The 22,035-nt window shown below is 40.7% G+C and overlaps 4 protein-coding genes across 5 annotated transcripts; 2 read left to right on the top strand and 2 right to left on the bottom strand.

The window, feature by feature from the left end:
- Positions 1-2,340: 2,340 nt before the first annotated feature.
- On the top strand, positions 2,341-5,104 carry LOC126264128 (39S ribosomal protein L11, mitochondrial). 2 transcript variants are annotated; one of them, XM_049969173.1, is made up of 4 exons: positions 2,427-2,920; positions 3,001-3,153; positions 3,220-4,536; positions 4,600-5,104. In XM_049969173.1, exons 3-4 carry the CDS (start codon positions 4,405-4,407, stop codon positions 5,053-5,055), a joined length of 588 nt encoding a protein of 195 aa, XP_049825130.1. In that variant the 5' UTR covers positions 2,427-2,920; positions 3,001-3,153; positions 3,220-4,404; the 3' UTR covers positions 5,056-5,104. The 2 variants fall into 2 exon arrangements, with proteins under 2 accessions (XP_049825129.1, XP_049825130.1); XM_049969172.1 differs by lacking the exon at positions 4,600-5,104 and having other exon boundaries at positions 2,341-2,920; positions 3,220-3,846.
- Positions 5,105-5,462: 358 nt separating this feature from the next.
- Positions 5,463-13,823, bottom strand: LOC109607839 (unconventional myosin heavy chain 6). Its single transcript, XM_049969134.1, has 13 exons — positions 13,682-13,823; positions 13,199-13,305; positions 12,863-12,925; positions 12,134-12,625; positions 11,444-12,064; positions 11,186-11,378; positions 9,642-11,107; positions 8,620-9,551; positions 8,368-8,536; positions 7,402-8,305; positions 6,566-7,341; positions 5,991-6,473; positions 5,463-5,901 (listed from the first exon to the last, which is right to left on the bottom strand). The coding sequence occupies exons 1-13, from the start codon at positions 13,707-13,709 to the stop codon at positions 5,851-5,853; spliced, it is 6,285 nt and encodes a 2,094-aa protein (XP_049825091.1). The 5' UTR covers positions 13,710-13,823; the 3' UTR covers positions 5,463-5,850.
- A 340-nt stretch (positions 13,824-14,163) lies between these two features.
- Positions 14,164-14,932, bottom strand: LOC109607841 (ribosomal RNA processing protein 36 homolog). The gene is made up of 3 exons (XM_020024300.2): positions 14,549-14,932; positions 14,376-14,493; positions 14,164-14,317 (listed from the first exon to the last, which is right to left on the bottom strand). Exons 1-3 carry the CDS (start codon positions 14,915-14,917, stop codon positions 14,196-14,198), a joined length of 609 nt encoding a protein of 202 aa, XP_019879859.1. The 5' UTR covers positions 14,918-14,932; the 3' UTR covers positions 14,164-14,195.
- A 74-nt stretch (positions 14,933-15,006) lies between these two features.
- On the top strand, positions 15,007-19,193 carry LOC109607840 (ribosome quality control complex subunit NEMF homolog). Its single transcript, XM_020024299.2, has 8 exons — positions 15,007-15,147; positions 15,207-15,871; positions 15,934-16,105; positions 16,170-17,015; positions 17,085-17,356; positions 17,423-17,800; positions 17,875-18,279; positions 18,359-19,193. Exons 2-8 carry the CDS (start codon positions 15,816-15,818, stop codon positions 19,140-19,142), a joined length of 2,913 nt encoding a protein of 970 aa, XP_019879858.2. The 5' UTR covers positions 15,007-15,147; positions 15,207-15,815; the 3' UTR covers positions 19,143-19,193.
- Positions 19,194-22,035: the final 2,842 nt, after the last annotated feature.

The following is a 22,035-nucleotide window of genomic DNA, read 5'->3' on the forward strand; positions in this document are numbered from 1 at the left end:
CGTCTCTCTCAAAATTCAGTAAGATCAAAAACTTCCCAATCGGTATGTGCTCAGAATGTTTTATTTTTGGGAAATAAATTCTCATTTTTTAAATTTATTTGGTTTACTTAAATTATAAATTAAACTTTTAAAGACAAAGACAATATGATAAAAAAGTGTAATACGTACAATATGATTATAATTCTTAATTACGAATTGAGTAAAATTTGTTTTAAAATAATTATTTTAACAAACAAACAGTTGTATACATTAATATCCGATTCGAAATACACAATGTGAACACAGGAATGAAGATTCTTAATTCGCCTTAAACACTTCTTAACACTCCCACACTCTAATCTCTCTCCATGAATGCAATTAATGCAAACACGTTTTGTTTTGTCTTTGTTGAACCACAATAGCCACAACACCAACAACAACAAACAATGACGACAACGACAACAATAAGGACAACAACGTTAATAAGTGTCCGCTCATTTGAAGAGCCTAATCCACCCCAAAACGTTCCAACGTTCCCCGATCATCATTATGTCCTTATTTAAGGATTACGGCCATTGTTCCCTTTTTTCGGATCGTGCGAACCGCAAACAATTCTCGAACGAGGATTAAATTGTTAACAACGACACCTGAAAACAATCTTTCTTTCTTTCTTTCTTTCTTTCTTCCTTTCTCACTCTCTCAGACAAAAGAAAGGCGAAACATTCATTCACACATCCACTCAGCCATTCAGCCACTCAGCCACTCAGCCACTCATGGCATTGTAGTCAGGAGAGTTGAACAGGCGTGTTTACCGAAAAACAGGATTACCTCCGACAATTCACACCTTTTTGCTCAAGTAGGTAATTGAGACTGAAAAAGAAAGACTGAAGAGAGACAGATGCGCGTTGCGAAAACAGTTGTTCAATTAGATTATCGATTGTTTTGCTCTCGCAAATTGATTCATTCCATTCATCCAATTTCGGACAGGGACACATGTTAAAATCAATTACGCGCAGCTAAAGAGTGGATGATGAAAAAACGTTTCGGGCTCCGGTCCGCTCCGCAGTTTGGCAACAAACGCCGAAATCACAATGCAAATCGAATCATCGAAGACTCCATTAAACGACCCTCGCCCTCTTCGCATTGTAAAACGGTGTTTGCGCGGGGTTCTCTTCTAATTGACTCGATGAAAAGGTCCTCGTTAACTTTCGATTATTAACCCTCGCCCTCCGCTTCCAAATTTGTTTTCCTGTAATTGAAACGGGCACACGCGCTCCTTCCTTTATCCCAACAACAACAACAACAACAACAACAACAACAGGACGACAACATGTTAATAATGTGTTCGGCGGTCAACGAACGTTAATTAAACCGGTTTGTTGCATTGGAAATCGCCGATAGAAAACAATTCGTCCGATTTCGAAACGAAACGAAACGAAACGAAACGAAAACCGGAGCTCCAATAAACTACCTGACTAATGAAATGTCGGTCTCCCCTTTTGTCCGTTCCGCCGATTCCTAATTGAAATCCCTTTCCAGGCTTTAATAACATCACCGTCGTCGTTCTCTCTCTCTCTCTCTCTTTCTCCCTCCCTTCGTCCTTTTCCACGTAGCGGTCGCGCCGTCTCCGTCTGTCGCACGCGACCGCCCGTTCGCGGCCTCTCGCTCGCGTTGCGGCGAGTTCATAAACGGGGAATCTTGTTTGGTTAACTGATTGTGCCGCAGAGTTACTTTGTGTCGCGACCTAAATGGGTTTCGATGTCGATGACAAATGATTTTCCGTGCGCGACGGGACGGGGGTCGGGGCTCGGGGCTCGGGACTCGGGGTTTGTTTGCTAATTGCCGCTTTTCTGTCCCCAGGCCCCAAACTCGATTGGACAACTTTTCATGCTTATGTTATTATATTTTATTTCATTTCTTTTCATTTTTTATCAACTCTTCCTCTCTCTCTCTCTCTCTCTCTCTCTCTCTCTCTTTCTCTCCCTTTCTCTCTCCACTTTATTCCTATATAATTTTAATCGACGAAAACGTTAATTACTTCGCACCCCACTTTTCCCACCAATTCAATCGCAATTTAATCTTCCGCCTCGCAATCAATTTCCTCGTTTCTAATCTGGTTAAAAGTCACTTTAATTCACTGCGAATCAAACCGAAAATTGAAAGTTGAAATCGAATTTTCCCTGCGATGGAATAAAACAAAAAACACTTCTTAGATTGCGCGAAATTTCCGCGATTTTCCTCCACGATTAGGATGTTTGCAAATGGAAAATTTAATCGGATTAACAACACGACGAAAATTGCCGCTTTTTTAATTACGTATAATGATCCGGACGGTTTGTGCCATCTATCGACGCGCTGCACCAACGTAAAAACAGATGACGCTCGATCGTCCTTCGAAAATCGTTGTCTGTCATTTTAACGTAGCAACTGGTGGTTTACGTTTCGTGTAAAAGGAGTTGCCTAACAACTGACGTGCACATCAACCCTGACAACATGCCCCACTCGAAATTCCTGTACGCCGCCTTCGAAATTCTCAACGAAACTTACGTCCTGATAGCCGGCGGACCGTCAGCATGTCTCCTTTTGTTGCGCAACAGCCCCACATTCAAATCCCTGCTCGTCGCTTCCGTCACCCTATCCGCCGGCATTTATTGCTTGTCCACGAAAAGAGGCTCGACCCCTTCTTCGTTACCCGATAGAAAGAATGACGAATCTGTGGTGCTTGTGACGGGCTGCGATACGGGATTGGGATTTTCCTTGGCCGAACATCTGGTGCAAGAAGGATTCGTGGTCGTCGCTGGATTTTTAAAATTGGACAGTTTGGGCTCACAATTGTTACCTCAGACCGTCATCAAAACTAGATTGGACATTACCGACTGCGAGAGCGTCAAGTCCACCGTGAAAATTGTCGAAGATCTGTTGGACACTCACCCCAATTACAGTATGTTTGTTGTTGTTGTTGTTGTTGTTATGTCATTATGACATTCATGTACACATACTTATCTTGATTTGTGATTGTAGAATTTCATGCCTTGGTCAACAATGCTGCGACAATGGTGTTTGGCGAATTTGAATGGTTGACCGAAAGACTCATTGATTTACAAATTCAAGTAAATCTAACTGGAACCCTGAAGCTCACAAAGGCATTTTGCCCCATCTTACGAATGCACAAAGGTTCCAATTTACATAGACATTCTAAAATTCAGAATTTATTCCAACTCATGTCGTCATATGTTTCAGGCAGACTGATTACCGTCACTAGTCACTGCTCACAAGCAACTCTTCCTGGACTGAGCGTTTACGGGGCCACCAAAAGTGCATTGAGTGCCTTTTCTGACGGACTCAGAGTGGAAATGGCCAAATACGGTGTAAAAGTTATAACCTTCATTCCGGGCTCCTTTCCCACCGAAAGCAACATCATGTCCAAACAATTGAACTACGTGGAAGAAATGCACGACGGCTTTACGGAAGAACAACACGAATTTTATGGTGATTATTTCAAGAGATACAACGTTTACTTGTCCTTTCTGACGGGACCGACCGTTCCGAAAAAAATTAACAACAACGAATTGTATAACAAGTTTGACAATTGTTTGTTAGATGAATGCCCCAGTAGCGTGTACAAAGTGGAAGACTGGCGGTATTTTATGTACCATTTACTATTCAGATTCTCACCTGTTTGTTTTCGAGATTATTTTGTAAAGAAATTCATGCAAATGCCAGACTACCACAATAATAAATAATAATTAATTGTATATATATGTGTGTGTGTGTGTGTGTGTGTGTGTGTGTGTATATATATAAATGTGTGTCAGTCAATTATTATATTATTATAAAGACGCGTTTAATAAAAACTAATACTTATTATTGACGACTTCACAATAAAAATAAAAGAAAGAGAAATAGGCGCTTAGAATTTTACTGAAACAATACAAAAGTAGTGGTACGAATAAAAGGAAAATATCGTCGTTCCGTTTCTCAGTTCCGTTGCATAAGTTTGTCTCGCACAAGCAGACTGTTACATTTTTTTGCACCGTACAACCTTCTCTCACGATCTCCAGCTCTGTGGCACATCCTCTCGTCGTCTTCGTCTTGTTCTCGCTCAGATGCACGCTTTTCTTGAAGCAGAAAGTGTTTGCGTTCGGCGGACACAACAGCGTACTATTGTGGTCTTTCGGTGTGGGGCGCAAAACTGAACACAATTCGTTATCCGGACTGCATTGGTGACATATCAGGGAACGCGATTGTTTAAGGTCCGGATGTACAGTCAAAATTGCCGCACAGGCCGTCGTCAATATCAGCAACAATTTAAGGATGTTAATGGTTGGTTTCGTGATTCGGTCATGACCATCACAATATCGTAGACATTTGAGGTTAGGTACATGTTATGTGACGTTTGAAGTTCGTTGTCGTTCGAAAGAAAGCATGTCGAAGGCCGCTGCGCGATTGAAGAATTTAAAAAAGACCGTCGAGAAAATACAGCATGGTAAAATCAAAACGAACATTCCTGCCGGCTTGGCAGCTGCCGGACCGCCGTTGGGGCCCATGCTCGGACAAGTAGGTACTCTCGCTAATCGATTAAAACCTAACCTAGTAAACGTACATTCGCCACCGTTTTAGAGAGGCATAAACATCGCTGCGTTCTGCAAAGACTTCAACGAACGAACGAAAGACATAAAAGAGGGCATACCTCTGCCCTGCAAGATCTCCGTTAATCCGGACAGAAGCTACGACCTGTCGATCAACAAACCGCCTGTCGTTTATTTCCTGAAACAAGCCGCGGGAATACAACGGGCCGCGATGAACCCGGGCAAAGAAACGGCAGGTAAAGTCACACTGAAACACGTTTACGAAATAGCAAAAATAAAAGGTCAAGATCCCACGTTGGAGACGAAAAGTTTAGAAGAAATGTGCTTCATGATTTGCGGAGTCGCAAAATCGTGCGGCATCGAAGTGGTCAAAGAATTAAACGCCGACGATTATAGACAGTTTTTGGAGGAAAGAAAGCTGATTGTGGAGGAACAGAAAAAGGAACTGCAACAAATCAAAGAAGCAAAACTGTTACGTACCGGTTGAATTTTATGTACAAATTAGTTTTAGTTAAATTAATAAATTGTAGATTGAATCGATTAATTTTCGTCACGCAACCCAGACAACAAGTTACAACAAAATACAACTACAAGAGATATAAATATCTGATAAATCATATCAAGTTAAATCTAACTTAACTAAAAATAATAAAATGTCTGTCTGTTGTTTGTTAAATGATTTAATAATAATACATAAAAACATAAAAAAGTACAATATTCACAAAAGCATAAAAATCACAAACGAACGAATATATGATACTAATAAATATCAGTAAAACAAACAGTACAGTAATATTTCCTTAACAACTGTACAAATATATCTTTTAAATATTGTTAATAGTTTAAAAAAAACATGTATATCAATTAATTAATTAATTCATTTATTTATTTACAATCAATCAATCAATCATATTTTGACTAGTTAAACATGTGTTTATTCTTCCCCTATACGATAATTAATTAATTACGCATGGTTAATCAAAAAACTGGCAGTTATTTATTCCTATAATTATTCATCGTTAATTTTATTTGGAATCGATCAGTCTCACAATAAAAATAATAATTCTAAAACTAAACACAGTGAGTTACGGTTGTTTTGGTTTTTTCTTTTTTTTTGGTACTAAAACACAGCCTGAAACGAAAACAACGATCTGAACAACGGAATCGATTTGGGTAATTGTTCGCCGAACGATCGAGTATTAACAGATCAACAATTATTAACAGTAATTATTAATCGATTTATACTCGATTCGGATTATTGATCGGCGAACGTGACTCTTTTCTAGCTCTTGTTCATCGTCTTCTTCAGTTCGATCGAATCGCCGTACAGAACCTGGACAAAGAACAAATGTTGTCAGTCAGTCAGTCAGTCAGTCGAATCAACAATAAAAAAAAATGAATGAATGAATGAAAAAAACCCACCTCCATGTATTCTCCGATTAGCGCCCCGATTTGGAACGCCTGTGCCGTCGTCAGAATCACCTTGCTTTGTTTCTTGTCGCTTCCCGTGACGATCAGAAGACAATTAACCGCGGGCGAGTAGCTGAGCACGCTCGAGTACTCGTAACTGCACAACGCGTTCCGTGATCGGTGCTCCAGCAGATGCAGCCCCTTCTGATCGACGGCCAGCCACAGAACCCGCGGCCAGTTGGACGTGAACGACTGCATCACGTCGAATATCGTGGCCTTGTGCAACGGCCAGCTCTGGATCAGATTGAGGAACGCCTGTTTGGCCTCCGACGACGTCATACCCTTCAACGATTGGTGGTGCATCTGGACTTGTTCGAAGGGAATGGCGGGCACGAGCCGGGTGGGAAGACAGTGGGCCGCGATCGGCCGATAGTCGTGTCGATGCTCGACCAAGTCGCCGAGCTCCAATTGAGCCTGAAGGGCGGTCAGCATCGTCTGTCGAAAACGAATCAACAACAACAACAACAACAACAACAACAAATTAATTAAGTTTAGCCGGTGCGAAAAATTTTCTACTTTCTACTCACCGCCTCCTTGTCGGTGATCGGAAACCGATCCGTCCTCAGATCGTGCAACACCTGATGGTACAACAGTTCCTTTTCCACCTCGTCCTTCACTCCCAAATCTCCGTCCAGGAACAGATGCTTTTTGAACAAGAAGAAGTGATGTTGCTTCCTTCTGTTGCCGTTCTGATTCGCCACCCTGTACCTCTCCCATTTGGCCATCACGTCCGTCACCTTTTCGTCGTGTGCCAAACTCCTCTCCGAGTTGCCCAACACTTCGTAGATGGCGTAACCTTTTGCGTTCGGACTGAGGCCCATTTTGTCTCTGACTAATTCGAGGACTTCCTTCGCAGTGGCCGACGGATTGAACTCGATCGAATGATATTGGCCGTCCATGAAATGAAACCGGGCGTACACCTGTCGTCTGTTGATGGTGCACAGGATTTCCTCCTTGGACGGAGGGAACTGCCTACGTTTCGTGCCCTGAGTGTTCATCAGGCATTTTTCCGCGAATCTCGCGTACTTGCCTTCCTCGGTGACGAAGTCGGAGGCGCACCGCTTCAGGTGTGCGATCAGGTAACGTCTGATGGCCTTGTTCGGAGGCAGCACCACCGAACAACAGAGAGACAGCAGCGCCCAGTGGCGCAGATTGACGCGCGAGTTCGGGTCGGGATGGTCGGTGGTTTGCTTGATCAGTTGCAGATAGAGTTCGCACAGATGAGTGTCCTTGCGCATGCAACGATCGAGGATAGTTTGAAGGAGGGTGACGTGCTCGTCTTCGGCACGACGGATCGTGTCGCCTGTCGGAACTAACCATAAGAAAGGGCCAAAGTTCGTTAAATCGACGTGACGTGACTTACCGTTCTGTCCTAATCCGGCATAGGTCAGCATGATCTGGAACACCTGCAACATCTGCTGTTCCTCCTGCTCGTTCAGTCTGCTGATGCTCTGTTGCAGCTGCTTGCTGAACGCCCAAAACGCATAATGGAAACCCTTGTACGTTTCGCCGTCTCCTCCGTTCTCCTGTCGTAGCCTCTCCAATTTGTGTTTGCTCAACCGCCTCAGAGTGTTGCGCAAGAATCCGCCCGAAGCTTCGACGGGTCGCTTGACCAGATCCAAATCGACCAACGTGCGGCGACAGTTGATCAAATTGTGATACAAACGGATGCGGTCCTCGTTCGTGATCGTTTTGGTTCGGATCGGTTCGAGTTCGGTAAGCCAGTTGGCCAAATTGGGACAGTAGGACGCGATCAACGAGCCGATCTCGTTTTTCTGTTCGGTCTCGAAAACATAACACTTGTGGTCGTGTCTCAGCAGCGTGATCGTTATGAAGGAGTCGCTCGGGTCGAGCAGGATGCTTTCGATCTCCTGATACTTGAACTCGTTCAACACGAACTTGTCGTCGTTTTTGATGAGCATGATGCCGTCGCAGTTGACGCCCAACACGACGCTGTTGCCGAAACTCCAGTATCCTCTGTACGTGACTTTGAAAAGACTGCTCCCGTAGAGCGGATACTGCATCACGCAACTCAAGTACAACGCCTTGGCAGTTAACTCGCCCCTGTTGGCTCCGTACTGTTTGTGTGCCTGATAGAGAATGGGGATCCACACGTCGTCTCCGCGCGTCTTGCTGATGCGATACGGGAGGTAGGTGTCGATGTCGCGGTAGTAGTCGAGCCGGTCTTTCGGGTCGCCGAGGGAGATTTGCGCTTGCAGCCCGGCCAATTGGAGGGCGACTTTTTCGGTGACGGGGAAGTCGTCGCACTGAAACGATTGATTTGATTGATTGATTGATTGATTGATTGATTGATTAGTGCACTGCTCACCTTGACGACACTGTAGACGGCCTGGGCGTACAGCAAATTCACTTCGACCGGATCCTGACTCAGCTCTCTGAACGAACGGAACAGTCGCCTCTTGAACACGAATCTGTTCTCGCCGCCGCCCAAACTGGTGTTCCTCCTACCCAACGTGGACACCAATTTGTTCTGGGCCCTTGAATAGAATATATATATATGTTGTACTATTGTACAAGATTGAACGAAAGACGAGAGACGAAAGAGTGATTTGATACGTACGTTTCCCACTGCGCAATGACGTCGTACAGATAATAATGGGCCCTGACGTGTTCTTCGCCGTCCGGCCTGCTCTGATAAATCGCCCAGCCGTCGAGGTTCTTCAAGTTGAGTCTTTCGGCCAGTTTCCGGGCGGCGTCGCCGGCCGTGTCGGTGGGATGGACGTCGATCGCTTTGGTTCTGCCGTCCAAGAAGAAAAATCTGCAAACGATCGTCCCCAATCGTTTCATGGCCGCCACTTCGACGCTCGAAGGCGGCTTCTCTCTCGTCGTCACCTTCGTGTTGTTGCAATTGTCCAAGCACCACTGTACGTACTGACTGATTCTGCCGCCGTGTGCCAAGTTCTTTCTCAAGAACGACACGAAGTACCTGTGCAGCAGCTTGGAGGGCTGGAAGGCGACCACGCACAGGCACAGCAACAGCCAGACGCGTTCGGTTCCCTCGGGATTCGGATTGTTGGTGGCCTGTCTCATGCATTGCACCAACACCTCGTCGCGCAGTTCTTCGCGTTCGAGTGCGTAGCCGATTATCGATTGGATCACGAGCAGCTCGCGTTCCGCGTTCAACTCGCCCTTTATGTACTTGCACAGGTCCCTGAAAATGATGCAGGCAACGTTCACGTTGTCCGGATCGTACATGTGAATGTGGGAGTTCGGTATCGAACTGCCTTTGTAAAACGTGACCATTTCGTATTTCGGCACCATTTCCACGTTCTTCTTTCTGGTTAGCGTCGCCATTATGGTTCCTTCGGGGCTCCTCTCGTGCTGATTGAAATACTTGTTCGCGAACTCCAACATGTCGTGATGAAGGGAGTCCTCCGTCGAAAGTTTGTTCTCGTCCTGGAACTCTTGAAGTTTCTTTTCCACTCGGAATTTGCGCCTCTGTTCTCGTTCCACGTTCGGCTCCGTCACCACCACCTCTCGACTGTTTCGTTTCTGCAACGACCACATCACACAACGAGGAATTGAATTAATAATTAATTAATCGTGCCATTAAACCATTCTATTACGTACTACTATACTTACGTTCAACATTTTTTGAGGTGAATCCGGAAGACGTGGCGGCGCGGGAAGCGGAGGCGGCGAAACCGTTTCCTCCCTCGGCAAGACGGCCTCGTATATCGGCTCCACGTTGCCGCTGTCGCGTTGTTTCTTTTCGATCTCCTCCTCCGGTATTTCGACAGGAGCGGTCGTCGCAACTTCGGCCGACGAGTTTTGGAACGGCGGCGGGGGAGGCGGAGGTTCCGTCGGTTCTGGGAGCGACGGCAGACCCAATTTTGGCGGAGCCGGCGCCGGTGCCGGTTGCTTTTGTTCGTTCGCCAAACCCTCCAACTCTTGCTGGATGACCGTCTCCAGTTCCACGTCCAAGTCTTCGACCAGTTCGTCCATTTTGACGCCGATCTCGTCGATAATTTTGTTGCTGGTCTGAGGCTGGACGTCGGACAGGAACGCAAACAAATTGTCCAGGTCGACGGACTCGTTTTGTTCCAGTTTCGGTTTGAGTTGTTCCGCCATGTGACTGAGCGTCGCTATCTCCTGCTCGGCCGCCTTTTCCAACGTTTGACGTTCGATTTCCTCCTGGAGCAGACGGCTCTCTTCGCGGCGCTTCATTTCCTCGTCGACGCGTCGCATCTCGCGCAAAGCGGCCGCCACTTCGCGAGCGAAAACGCCGCGCAACCTTTTCTGGATGACGACGGCCGCGCGGCGCTTTTTCAAAAACAGGATCCGGAGCTTCCAGCCCCTGTACGCGTGCTGTATCTTCAAAATTGCGTTGCGCTTTCGGAGGTAGTCGCGCCGCTTGATCCAGCATCTGAACGTTTTTTGTATCAAGACCGCTTTGGCGTGCACGATTTTGTTTCGGGTGTCTTCGAGCGGTTCGTGCACGTGGGACCGCAGAAACACCTTGTTCCTTCCCAATTGCCATTCCGCTTTCGGCAAATCGTAACTCGTGAGCAAACTCTGACAAGCTTCTCTCACGTTCGACGACGACGACGACGACGACGACGACGACGACGACGATCGACTTTTGGAAAGACAATGGAAGCGCTGGATGAACTCGTCGAAGGTCATGTGAATTGGGAAGCCCTCCTTCCTTATCCTGATTATGTCCAACATCCCCAAATATTTCAGTTGGTCCAGCACCAAAGTGTTGTCGTAAATTTTCGGCAGTTTGTCTTTGTTCGGTTTGATGCAGCGCACGTACCACGGCTTCGTGCTCTGCAACACGTCCACCAATGCCTGAAGTTGATACCTGAACGTGTCCGACACTGTCGGCTTTCCCTTGCTCGTGCCTCTCGACACCGTCAACTGATTCGCGTCTTGAAACGTGCTCAAAACTTGCACGAACTCGTTCTTGCTTCTCGACAGGATGTCGAAGAACACGTCCTGTTGCACGTCTCGGTTCTTATCGACGAATCCGTTCACGTTGTACATGACGCAACCGGCGTAATGACGGATGCCGAACTCCGTTTCCCATTTTCTTCTGTCGTCACCTTGAAAAATGAAATTCGACGAAAACGATACAAGTTAGTTAGCATACACAGATGATACTACGTAACTTTACTACTCACCCTTAACGTATCTTTCGTGATTTTCAAACTCCGAATGAAGGTTAGAAATGTAGGAAGCGTCGCAGCCTCTCGGCAAATGGCACTGCTCCGACAACAGCCTCAAGATGCATCTCGGAGCCTTTTCTATCAACTCCAAACACAAAGTGTTGTCCGTGAATTCGATGTGATTGTAATCGATGCCTTCTTCTTCGTACTACAAAACGGATTAGGAAGTTTAGATTTTAGTAGAAAAGGAAGAAAAGGATGGAGGAGACTCACGATGTCTTGTTCCAGTGCGAAGACGTAGTGATTGAAGAACTTGTGCAGTTTCTCGTTCGTATAGTTGATGCACAGTTGTTCGAACGAGTTGGTATTGAAATTTTCGAAACCGAAGATGTCTAGCACGCCCAAAAATCGGCTCGAATCTTTTCCCGGATTCGTACACGTGTTGATGTGTTGTATCAGCCAGGCAAACGTTTTCGAATACAACGCTTTGGCCATGGCGTGTCTGTTCTCTTTCGCTTCTTGGATCCTCAACGGTATTTCGGTGATGTTGCCTCTGACGTTGATCTGTCGCTTGAGCAACACCTGCTCCACTTGTTCCGTCTCCAAGCTCAACAGTGTCGAGACGACTTCGACGATCTCTCTGTCCGTTGCGCTCAGCTGACAGTTTTCGCCGTCCACATCTTGGAACTGCAAGTTGCCGAGCCACAATATCGCCGACAACGTTTGGAAAATGCCTTGGCACATGTTCGAGGGCACTTGCAATACGTTAAAGGCCAGTCGTAAGTTGTCCAATTTTTTCGCGTCGCCGTCCATTTTCACGCAGTCGGATTGGTTCAGATAGTTGTAAAACTGGGCGTCCCGCAGATTCAGTTGCGTCCTTAACTCCTCGTTGTTCTAAATAGGTAATAAAACAATAATCAATCAATCATCGGGGATCGAACGAAATTATTATTAATTAGTTACTTTGGCGCCTTCGACCAGCTGATAGAAGACGTGATAATTCCTTTCGCCGCGCCCTTGGAACGTCAGTCGCGACTGCTCCAGCAGATAATCCTGCACTATGCATCCGGCAATCATCCATCTCGAATCGAAACAGACCTGCATGAACTTGCCGAATCGGCTGGAATTGTCGTTCTTGACCGTCTTCGCGTTGCCGAACGCCTCCAAGATCGTGTTGGCTTCCAAAATCTGTTGTTCGATCCAGGTGGAGACACCCGTGGTCACCGAGCACAGATATTGTAAGATGAATCGTGTGTTTTCGGTTTTGCCGGCGCCGCTCTCGCCGCTGATCACCAAGCTTTGGTTGCGAGACTTCGGGCCCGCGTCCGCGCCCCCGACCGCGACCGCGACCGCCCCCGCGTCCGACTGCAGATCCGAGTACGCGGCTTCTGCAAGTGCGAAAACGTGGGGTTCGACATCGCTCAGTTTTTGCCTGTTGTATTTCTGCACGTATTCCTACAACATACACACATCGATTCGATTAAACAAACGTTATTAAAGCAGGACGAGAGCAATTTTCGTGTTCCGTATTTCGTATTTCGTATTTCGTATTCGTCTCGCGTCTTGATAATTTAATGCATGCAAATGCGTTTCCGGCTGATTATGACAAAGATAATGTCGGGTTCTCTTGGGAATTTCATGACGCTGAAAATGCCTCTTAAAAAACGGAAGTTGTAAATTAAAATTGTTTACCTGTGAATAAATGTCGATGTCTTTGTATGGATTTACTGCAACCAATATTGTTCCTGTGTAAGTCTGGAATGGTCGGTTAAGGAGATAAAAATACAGGAAATGTTTTCGGCATGAGTCACGATCGAACAATCAATTTTCGAATGTTGACTCATTTTCAAATTACCATTATTATCACAATTAATGTTTTAATGTTTTTTAAAATTCAATATTTGAACAGTCAGTCAGTCAGTCAGTCAGTCACATTTCAGAGTGTGTGTGTACTGTAAAAGCAGATGTTCTGCATGTTAAATCCATTAAAAATATCTATTATCAGTCAAGTATTTTAATAAAGGATACATATATTCTGTCGTTTTCATAGCGAACTCGTAAATTTTTGTTGATGACTTCTTCATCCAAAACAGTCAGTCTAGTCATATCAGGCACCCCATTTTCAGGAACTGTGCCTAAAATAAACGTAATTGGTTAATATGATTTTAATTGTTACACACAAGAATTTTATCTAAATCTACTTAGAACTAGTTTCCTGTGAAAGACATTATCAGTAGGAAATTATGAATCACCTCTTCCATGGCTTAAGCAAATAAATTCCAATTTATTTTAAATTATTATAAAAATCACATTAATTATTCTGTAATGTAAAAAATGTGCATGTGTATTTTTTTACGTATAAATAACAATAAACTATTTCAAATAATAATAAGTATATAATCTGGGGTGAGCGAAAATGTCAATAAAGTATACCGCCCTTTTTTCAGGGTGGACCCGAAACTATGAATAGAACCGATATCAAATCGTGTTGAATTTATTTCAAAAACTTACCAGCAGTCGAAAAATCCAACTCGACCATTTTGTTTCGACGAATTTCCGCACATAAATACAATAAAATCGGCTGCGAACCACAAAAACATACACTTTACCGTCGACAACAAAACCCGAGATCGAAACGAAATTACCGACATCTGTCGATGATAAGTGGGGTTGTCGATTTTGCGCAGACCAATAATAAACAAACGAATTGCATTTCTACGATAACTACTTTTCATATGAGGAACATAAACAGTTTCCTATATTTTATAATTTTTAGTTACCAGGAATCGATACTAGATTTCCTTCAAATTTTGAATTTTTCAAAAAATAATACATCACACTACATCAATTCCTAGATTCAAATATAATAATTCCATGCCAGAATTATACTTCACCCAAGTTGAGAAAATATGTATGAAACATTTGTTCTACTTATAAAATAGAAAATAGGAATGAAAGGATGCAAGGATTTACACATAAATATAAACAATAAGTACTTATAAAATTTTATTATTATAAGTTTCTATCAGTTAACAAGTTCTCGTTTTCGTTTCAACTTTTTCTCTCGTTTTTCAATATGTTTCTGTAATTTATTTTGTTTCTTCAACTCCTCGTATTTTTCAATTAATGTTTCCATTTTTTTCACAGCTAAAACAATAAAATTATTGAATTGATTGAGACACAGTTTCTTTAATTATTGACTCACATTTCTTTTTGTAAACTGGATTTTCACCACTTTTCAACTTGTTTTTAATTTCTTTTCGTTCCAGATGATTCTTCAGACGTTGCTTTTTCAATTTTTCCTTTTCCCTAATTTTATTATCCTAAAACAATAATCGATCAAAGTTTGTTGATTGGGTTTTTACTGAATTTCCTTACCATTCTTTGTATTAACTGTTTTATCTGTTTCTTTTTATGTAAATCATTAACGGCTTTCAGTTCTTCCTCCAGTTTCGCTTTCTCTTTAATCCGCATTTTGTCTATAAATTTGTAATTTTCCTCGAAACTCTTCACGTCAAATTCACCACAAAGTGGATCAAATCGTGGATCTCTCGCTACATGTTTTTCCACTTTTGTTGTTTGTATTTGTTTGGGTTTAATTTTCGAGCTTACCTCGCGGGGCCTATTTTTGTTTTCCCGTTTATGAACAGTTTTGGCACTTTGTTTCCTGTATAAAACAGTCTTGTTATAAACATCTTCTTTTAATTTTAATAATTCTTCAAACGTTAAACTTGATAAATCACTCATTTTTGTGCCACCAAAAACGAGGTTAAGTAACTACACCAGATTTTAGTTGGCGACCCTTAAATTAACCTATCAGAATGTCAAGAACTAGAGTGTTCAAATTTCTCAACGATAACGTGGTTTTAATTACAGGGGTGACATTAATTATCGGTATCCATTGGGGATGGTATAAACTACAGCAGGTTCCGTATTTGGTCGATCAAGAAACTCGGAAAGAAATGCCTTTGATTGCTGTAAGTCTTTCCGAAAATTGATGTAACATAATAAATAATATTGATTTGGTTATTTTTAGGCTGCGAAAACGATTAAAAATAAAATTGCAGGAGAAAAAAACGATAACAGTGATAAATAATTTATATACGAATAATGTAAAGTTATTAAATAATAATAATAATCTGTATGAAAAGTTTGTGTGTAGTTTTCCTGACAAGACAATACAGTCGCAGCAAAACGTTTTAAAACGTAACATATCCGCAACATTTTAACGTAATCTTGTAATCAAATCGACAATTTGTTGTCATTTAACCGTGTGATACTAATGATATTACATAATATTTATTATCTTCTGAACAGTATAATGTTGCATATAATGGAAAACGTAGTGGGAGCAGGTTAGATATGCGCGATTGGATTGTATTGTATTGTACTGTACACTCTAATTTGTATTACGGTCGATCACAAACCACAGTCGACGAAAATCATAACTGATCATAACCTTTTCAGACACCATTTTTGACAGTTAGTTAGAAACTTAGTGGTTGACAGTCTAACCTAAGTTTAGTCTAGTCGTGCAAGTTTATAATATCGCGTGTTCGAGTTGTTCCGTTCATCTTCATAGTTGTGCCGAAGTTGCGAAGTGTCCGTCACAATCTCATGTGTTAATACAAGTGTCAAAATCAAGATGAAAATCCGTTTCAACACTTTCGATCTGGTCTGTGCCGTTGCAGAACTACAAACGTAACTAACTAGAAACAAATCTATCAAAATCACCGTTTCTTTCATTCTTTTTATAATCCTAGGTTAATTGGATGTCGTGTAAACAACATTTACGACATAGACAATAAAACATATCTAATTAAGTTGCATAGCGGAGAAGAGAAATACGTGCTTCTACTAGAATCAGGAAATAGGATCCATAAAACAGCTTTCGAATGGCCCAAAAATCAATCACCTTCAGGCTTCACTATGAAGGTATTTGACGGTCGGTCGGACTCACTTGATAGACAGTTTCATTGTTATTGTTTCTCATTTTCAGTTAAGAAAACATTTGAAAAACAAACGCCTGGAACGTTTGGAACAGTTAGGAAATGATCGCATTGTAGATTTACAATTTGGAAGTGGAGAAGCTTGTTATCATGTCATTTTAGAACTTTATGATAGGGGCAATTTGATTTTGACCGATTATGAGTTGTTAATATTAAATGTGTTGAGGCCACATACCGAAAAAGACGTTGTTAAATTTATTGTCAAACAGAAATATCCTTTGAATAGGGCTAGAGATAAATTTAACATTACTAAAGAATATTTGCAGGAAATTTTGTCAAATGCAAAATCGGAACAACTGAAAAAGATTTTAGTTTCTAAAACGGAATTCGGTCCCGCAGTTATTGACCATGTTTTACTGCGGCATAATTTTAGTGCCAAATCTAAATTTGACATTGAAACAGATTTCGATCGTATTTTTCAAGCTTTAAAAGATGCTGAAATTTTATTCGAAGAGGCACGAAAGTCAAAAGCAAATCCAGGTGTCATTATACAGAAACTTGAAGATGGCAACAAGTCTTATTATTCAAATCAAGAATTTCATCCAATTTTGTTCGCACAATTCGAAAACTTACCGTTCAAACGGTTCGAATCGTTTAATAATGCTGTTGATGAGTTTTATTCGAGCATGGAAGATCAAAAATTGGAGTTGAAAGCGTTGCAACAAGAAAAAGATGCGATGAAAAAATTGGAGAACGTCAAAAAGGACCACGGGCAGCGATTAAACGCTCTGGAAAAAACGCAGGAAGAAGACAAACAAAAGGCAGAGTTGATCTGCAGGAATCAGGAAATTGTTGAAAGGGCCATTTTGGCAGTTCAGTCCGCTTTAGCGAATCAGGTATGTTGTTACAGAACACAGGTTCTGTGTGATGCAATTTTCATTAATGTTAATGTTTATATATATTAGATGAGTTGGGACGACATAGAAGATCTGGTTAAAGAAGCTGCATCGAAAAATGATCCTGTTGCCAAAATTATTAAGAAGCTCAAATTGGAAATAAATCACATAACTTTATATTTAACTGATCCATATTTTGAGGAAGATGAAGATGAAGATGAAGATGAAGATGAAGATGTAAACGAAGAAAATTCGGAAGAAAGTGAAGAAAAAAGTGAGAAAATTCCGTCAATGTCGGTCGACATTGATTTGGCTTTGAGCGCTTTCGCAAACGCACGCAAGTAATTTATTTGTCACATTCATTGGTTGTTAATTCGTTTTATTAAATTCACTTCAATTGTGTGCAGGTACTACGATCAGAAAAGGAGTGCGGCGAAGAAACAGCAGAAAACCATCGAGTCACAAACTAAAGCTTTAAAATCTGCCGAAAGGAAAACGAAGCAAACGTTAAAAGAAGTGCAAACAATAACGAACATTCACAGAGCTAGAAAAACTTATTGGTTCGAAAAATTCTTTTGGTTCGTCAGTTCGGAAAATTATTTGGTCATCGGTGGAAGGGATCAACAACAAAACGAATTGATCGTTAAAAGATACATGAAACCGACGGACGTTTATGTGCATGCAGATGTACACGGTGCGAGCAGCGTCATCATTAAAAACCCTACGGGACTTCAAGTACCTCCCAAAACTCTCAACGAAGCCGGAACAATGGCCATCTGTTACAGGTGAACTAATTCAAATATTATATTATTTATTTTCCACGTTTTTAATTTAAATGTTGTTGTTATGGAATGAACAGTGTCGCTTGGGACGCGAAGGTGGTGACCAATTCGTACTGGGTTTGGGGTGAACAAGTCTCCAAAACAGCTCCGACCGGCGAGTACTTGACCACCGGCAGTTTTATGATACGCGGCAAAAAGAATTTTCTGCCGCCCTCACATTTAATCTTAGGTTTCGGATTCATGTTCAAGCTCGATGATGAGAGCGTGCCCAAACATTTGGGCGAACGGAAGGTCCTGACGCTCGACGCCGAAAACGATAAGCTCCTTGTTGCCGACGTCGACGACAATCCCGACGTCGAACTTGACATTTTGGACGAAAGCGACGAAGACCGACAAAATAGATTGGATGAGTCGTCCTCGGATGAGAACGATTCCAACTTTCCGGACACTCAAATTAAATTGCAACGATTCGGTGGAAGCAAGTAAGATTTATTATTTATTAACTAATTCAATTAAAATGTCCAATTATTATTTGTACACACAAATGATTTTCTTTTTTAGAACAATTTTGGATTCCGAAAACGTAATATATTTAGGAGACGATAAACCGATAGTTTTACAACAGTCAAAATCGAAAAATTCTAACGAAACGAAACAAAAGCAGCAGAAGCAACCGCAAAATACAAAACGGCAGCAGCAACAGCAACAGCAACAGCAACAGCAACAGCAACAGCAACAGCAACAGCAACAACAACAACAACAACAACAACAACAACAACAACAACAACAACAACAACAACAACAACAGACGACGAAAAGAGGTCAAAAAAGTAAACTAAAAAAGATCAAAGAAAAGTACAAGGATCAAGATGAAGAAGAACGTGCTTTACGTATGGAAATTTTACAATCGTCCGGTTCGGCAAAAGAAAATAAAAAGAATAAGAAAAAGGATGCAGTTAGCAATGTTAAAAAGCGGCCGCAACAGCCCAAAGTGGTGCAAGTTAAAGAAGCTGATGATGAAGAAGTCGTTCAAGTACAAGTCGACGTTGATATGATCGATTCGTTGACAGGAATTCCAAACGCTGACGATGAATTGGTGTTCGCTGTTCCAGTTGTCGCTCCTTACAATACTCTTACAAATTACAAGTTTAAAATAAAAATGACTCCTGGAACGAGTAAACGGGGTAAAGCGGCACGAACGGCGGTTCAGGTTTTCCTTAAGGATAAAACGGTGACGCAAAGGGAAAAGGATTTGTTGAAGGCTGTGAAAGACGAGCAGTTGGTTCGAAATTGGCCTGGGAAGGTTAAATTGTCGGCGCCCAAGTTGCAGACTCTCAGAAAGTGATTCATTATTGATTGTCATGTTGCTTCTGGTTTAATAAATAATGATTTTGGACTTTCATTTTATTTATTTCTATTCACATGCTCAATTAGAATATTGATTTACATTCAGAGTTTAACATTTAATTTTAACAAATCCTGACTTAAATGTTGTGAAAGCAACACATATATAAGTTTGGATTACAAGTATGTGGCAACAATCACCAGACACGCTCATACGGCGTCATCCGTGAATCGAAAAGAGAAATAACACGAACAGATTTCTTTACTCTAATGAATGTGACTGTCATCTATAAATATTTTCACCTATTGCTAAATTCTGGAACCATTAATAGATACCCTCACTCAATTCTCAAGTCAGTTTCAAGTGTCGCCACTAGAGAGAACTGTAAATCTATTAAATCTTAAACTTTTCAGAATACGACATGAATAATGTTTTAGTCGATAAATTTGCTAACGTTCTTAAGAATTATTTGTTAAATAAGTGCTTTTACTCAATAGATTAATATTTTTGTAATAATTTTAAGATTGGATTGTAACTTGACAACACGTTCTTTTTCCCTTTTTCCTTCTTAATTTTCCTTTTTTCTTTTTTCATCTTGGCAAAGGAAAAAGGGAAAAAAGAACAATGTACCTCAATCTCGCATGTGATTAGCGTGTGATTGGTGCGTGATTGGCACGTGATCGACGTGTGATGGGTGCGTGATAACGCACGAATTACACTTTTGTTTTTCTGCTCTCTCTGCCATAATTTTAAAGAAAAATGTTTGAAATTCTAGTTAATCAAGTAAAAATGTTCAGCAAATCGTTTGGTGTGAACCATATTTCTCTGACATGAACGGTTTTCAAGTAGTGACGTTATCCTGCTGTATCTAAATTAATTTTAGAGAAAAATTTTGGTTATCCTGCTGTACCTAACATAATTTTTTGAGAAAAAATTTTGTTATCCTGCTGTAACTAACTTAATTTTAGAGAAAAACATTTTTTTGGTTATCCTGCTGTATCTTACTTAATATTAGTGAAAAACTTTTGAAATTTTAGTTTGTCATGTAAAAATGTTCAGCAAATCGTTTGGTGTGAACCATATTTCTCTGACATGAACGGTTTTCAAGTTGTGCCGTAATCCTGCTGTACCTAACTTATTTTTAGAGAAAAATTTTGGTTATCCTGCTGTATCTAACTTAAATTTAGAGAAAAACATTTTTTTTGGTTATCCTGCTGTATATAACTTAATTTTAGAGAAAAATTTTGGTTATCCTGCTCTATCTAACTTATTTTAGAGAAAAATTTTGGTTATCCTGCTGTATCTAACTTAATTTTTGAGAAAAATTTTTTTTTTTATCCTGCTGTATCTTACTTAATATTCGTTCAGTTCGTCATGTAAAAATGTTCAGCAAATCGTTTGGTGTGAACCATATTTCTCTGACATGAACGGTTTTCAAGTTGTGATGTTATCCTGCTGTACCCAACTTATTTTTAGAGAAAAATTTTGGTTATCCTGCTGTATCTTAGATAATATTACTGAAAAACTTTTGAAATTTTAGTTTATCATGTAAAAATGTTCAGCAAATCGTTTGGTGTGAACCATATTTCTCTGACATGAACAGTTTTCAAGTTGTGACGTTATCCTGCTGTATCTAACTTAATTTTAGAGAAAAATTTTGGTTATCCTGCTGTACCTAACATAATTTTTTGAGAAAAAATTTTGTTATCCTGCTGTAACTAACTTAATTTTAGAGAAAAACATTTTTTTGGTTATCCTGCTGTATCTTACTTAATATTAGTGAAAAACTTTTGAAATTTTAGTTTGTCATGTAAAAATGTTCAGCAAATCGTTTGGTGTGAACCATATTTCTCTGACATGAACGGTTTTCAAGTTGTGCCGTAATCCTGCTGTACCTAACTTATTTTTAGAGAAAAATTTTGGTTATCCTGCTGTATCTAACTTAAATTTAGAGAAAAACATTTTTTTTGGTTATCCTGCTGTATATAACTTAATTTTAGAGAAAAATTTTGGTTATCCTGCTCTATCTAACTTATTTTAGAGAAAAATTTTGGTTATCCTGCTGTATCTAACTTAATTTTTGAGAAAAAATTTTTTTTTTATCCTGCTGTATCTTACTTAATATTCGTTCAGTTCGTCATGTAAAAATGTTCAGCAAATCGTTTGGTGTGAACCATATTTCTCTGACATGAACGGTTCTTAAGTTGTGACGTTAATTTTAGAGAAAAACATTTTTTTTTGGTTATCCTGCTGTATCAAATTTAATTTTTTGAGAAATATTTTGCTTATCCTGCTGTATCCAACTTAATTGTATCTGTATCTAAATTAATTTTAGAGAAAAATTTTGGTTATCCTGCTGTACCTACCTTAATTTTTTGAGGAAATTTTTTTTATCCTGCTGTATCCAACTTAATTTTAGAGAAAAATTTTGGTTATCCTGTTGTATCTTACTTAATATTAGTGAAAAACATTTGAAATTTTAGTTTGTCATGTAAAAATGTTCAGCAAATCGTTTGGTGTGAACCATATTTCTCTGTCATGAACGGTTTTCAGTTGTGACGTTATCCTGCTGTATCTAACTTAATTTTAGAGAAAAATTTTGGTTATCCTGCTGTATCTAACTTAATTTTAGAGAAAAACATTTCTTTTGGTTATCCTGCTGTATCTTACTTAATATTAGAGAAATACTTTTGATATTTTAGTTCGTCATGTAAAAATGTTCAGCAAATCGTTTGGTGTGAACCATATTTCTCTGACATGAACGGTTTTCAAGTTGTGACGTTATCCTGCTGTACCTAACTTATTTTTAGAAAAAAATTTTGGTTATCCTGCTGTATCTAACTTAATTTTTAGAGAAAAGCATTTTTTTTGGTTATCCTGCTGTATCTAACTT

Source organism: Aethina tumida, chromosome 1 (genome assembly GCF_024364675.1).
Source record: "Aethina tumida isolate Nest 87 chromosome 1, icAetTumi1.1, whole genome shotgun sequence".
In the NCBI taxonomy this organism is placed as follows: Eukaryota; Metazoa; Arthropoda; class Insecta; order Coleoptera; family Nitidulidae; genus Aethina; species Aethina tumida.

Excerpts from the sequence above, each read along its gene's own strand:
- LOC109607839 (XM_049969134.1), bottom strand. The coding sequence starts at position 13,709 with ATGGTCGAGTTGGATTTTTCGACTGCTG. Across the intron at positions 13,306-13,681 it reads GTTGGATTTTTCGACTGCTG|GCACAGTTCCTGAAAATGGG; the intron begins GTAAGTTTTTGA and ends CGTTTATTTTAG. Across the intron at positions 8,537-8,619 it reads GTCATTGCGCAGTGGGAAAC|GGCCCAGAACAAATTGGTGT; the intron begins GTACGTATCAAA and ends ATTCTATTCAAG.
- LOC109607841 (XM_020024300.2), bottom strand. The coding sequence starts at position 14,917 with ATGAGTGATTTATCAAGTTTAACGTTTGAAGAATTATTAAAATTAAAA. Across the intron at positions 14,494-14,548 it reads AACAGTTAATACAAAGAATG|GATAATAAAATTAGGGAAAA; the intron begins GTAAGGAAATTC and ends TTATTGTTTTAG. Across the intron at positions 14,318-14,375 it reads TCCAGTTTACAAAAAGAAAT|CTGTGAAAAAAATGGAAACA; the intron begins GTGAGTCAATAA and ends TTATTGTTTTAG.
- LOC109607840 (XM_020024299.2), top strand. The coding sequence starts at position 15,816 with ATGAAAATCCGTTTCAACACTTTCGATCTGGTCTGTGCCGTTGCAGAA. Across the intron at positions 15,872-15,933 it reads GCCGTTGCAGAACTACAAAC|GTTAATTGGATGTCGTGTAA; the intron begins GTAACTAACTAG and ends TTATAATCCTAG. Across the intron at positions 17,016-17,084 it reads AGTCCGCTTTAGCGAATCAG|ATGAGTTGGGACGACATAGA; the intron begins GTATGTTGTTAC and ends TATATATATTAG.
- LOC126264128 (XM_049969172.1), top strand. The coding sequence starts at position 2,473 with ATGCCCCACTCGAAATTCCTGTACGCCGCCTTCGAAATTCTCAACGAA. Across the intron at positions 2,921-3,000 it reads GGACACTCACCCCAATTACA|AATTTCATGCCTTGGTCAAC; the intron begins GTATGTTTGTTG and ends TTGTGATTGTAG. Across the intron at positions 3,154-3,219 it reads CATCTTACGAATGCACAAAG|GCAGACTGATTACCGTCACT; the intron begins GTTCCAATTTAC and ends CATATGTTTCAG.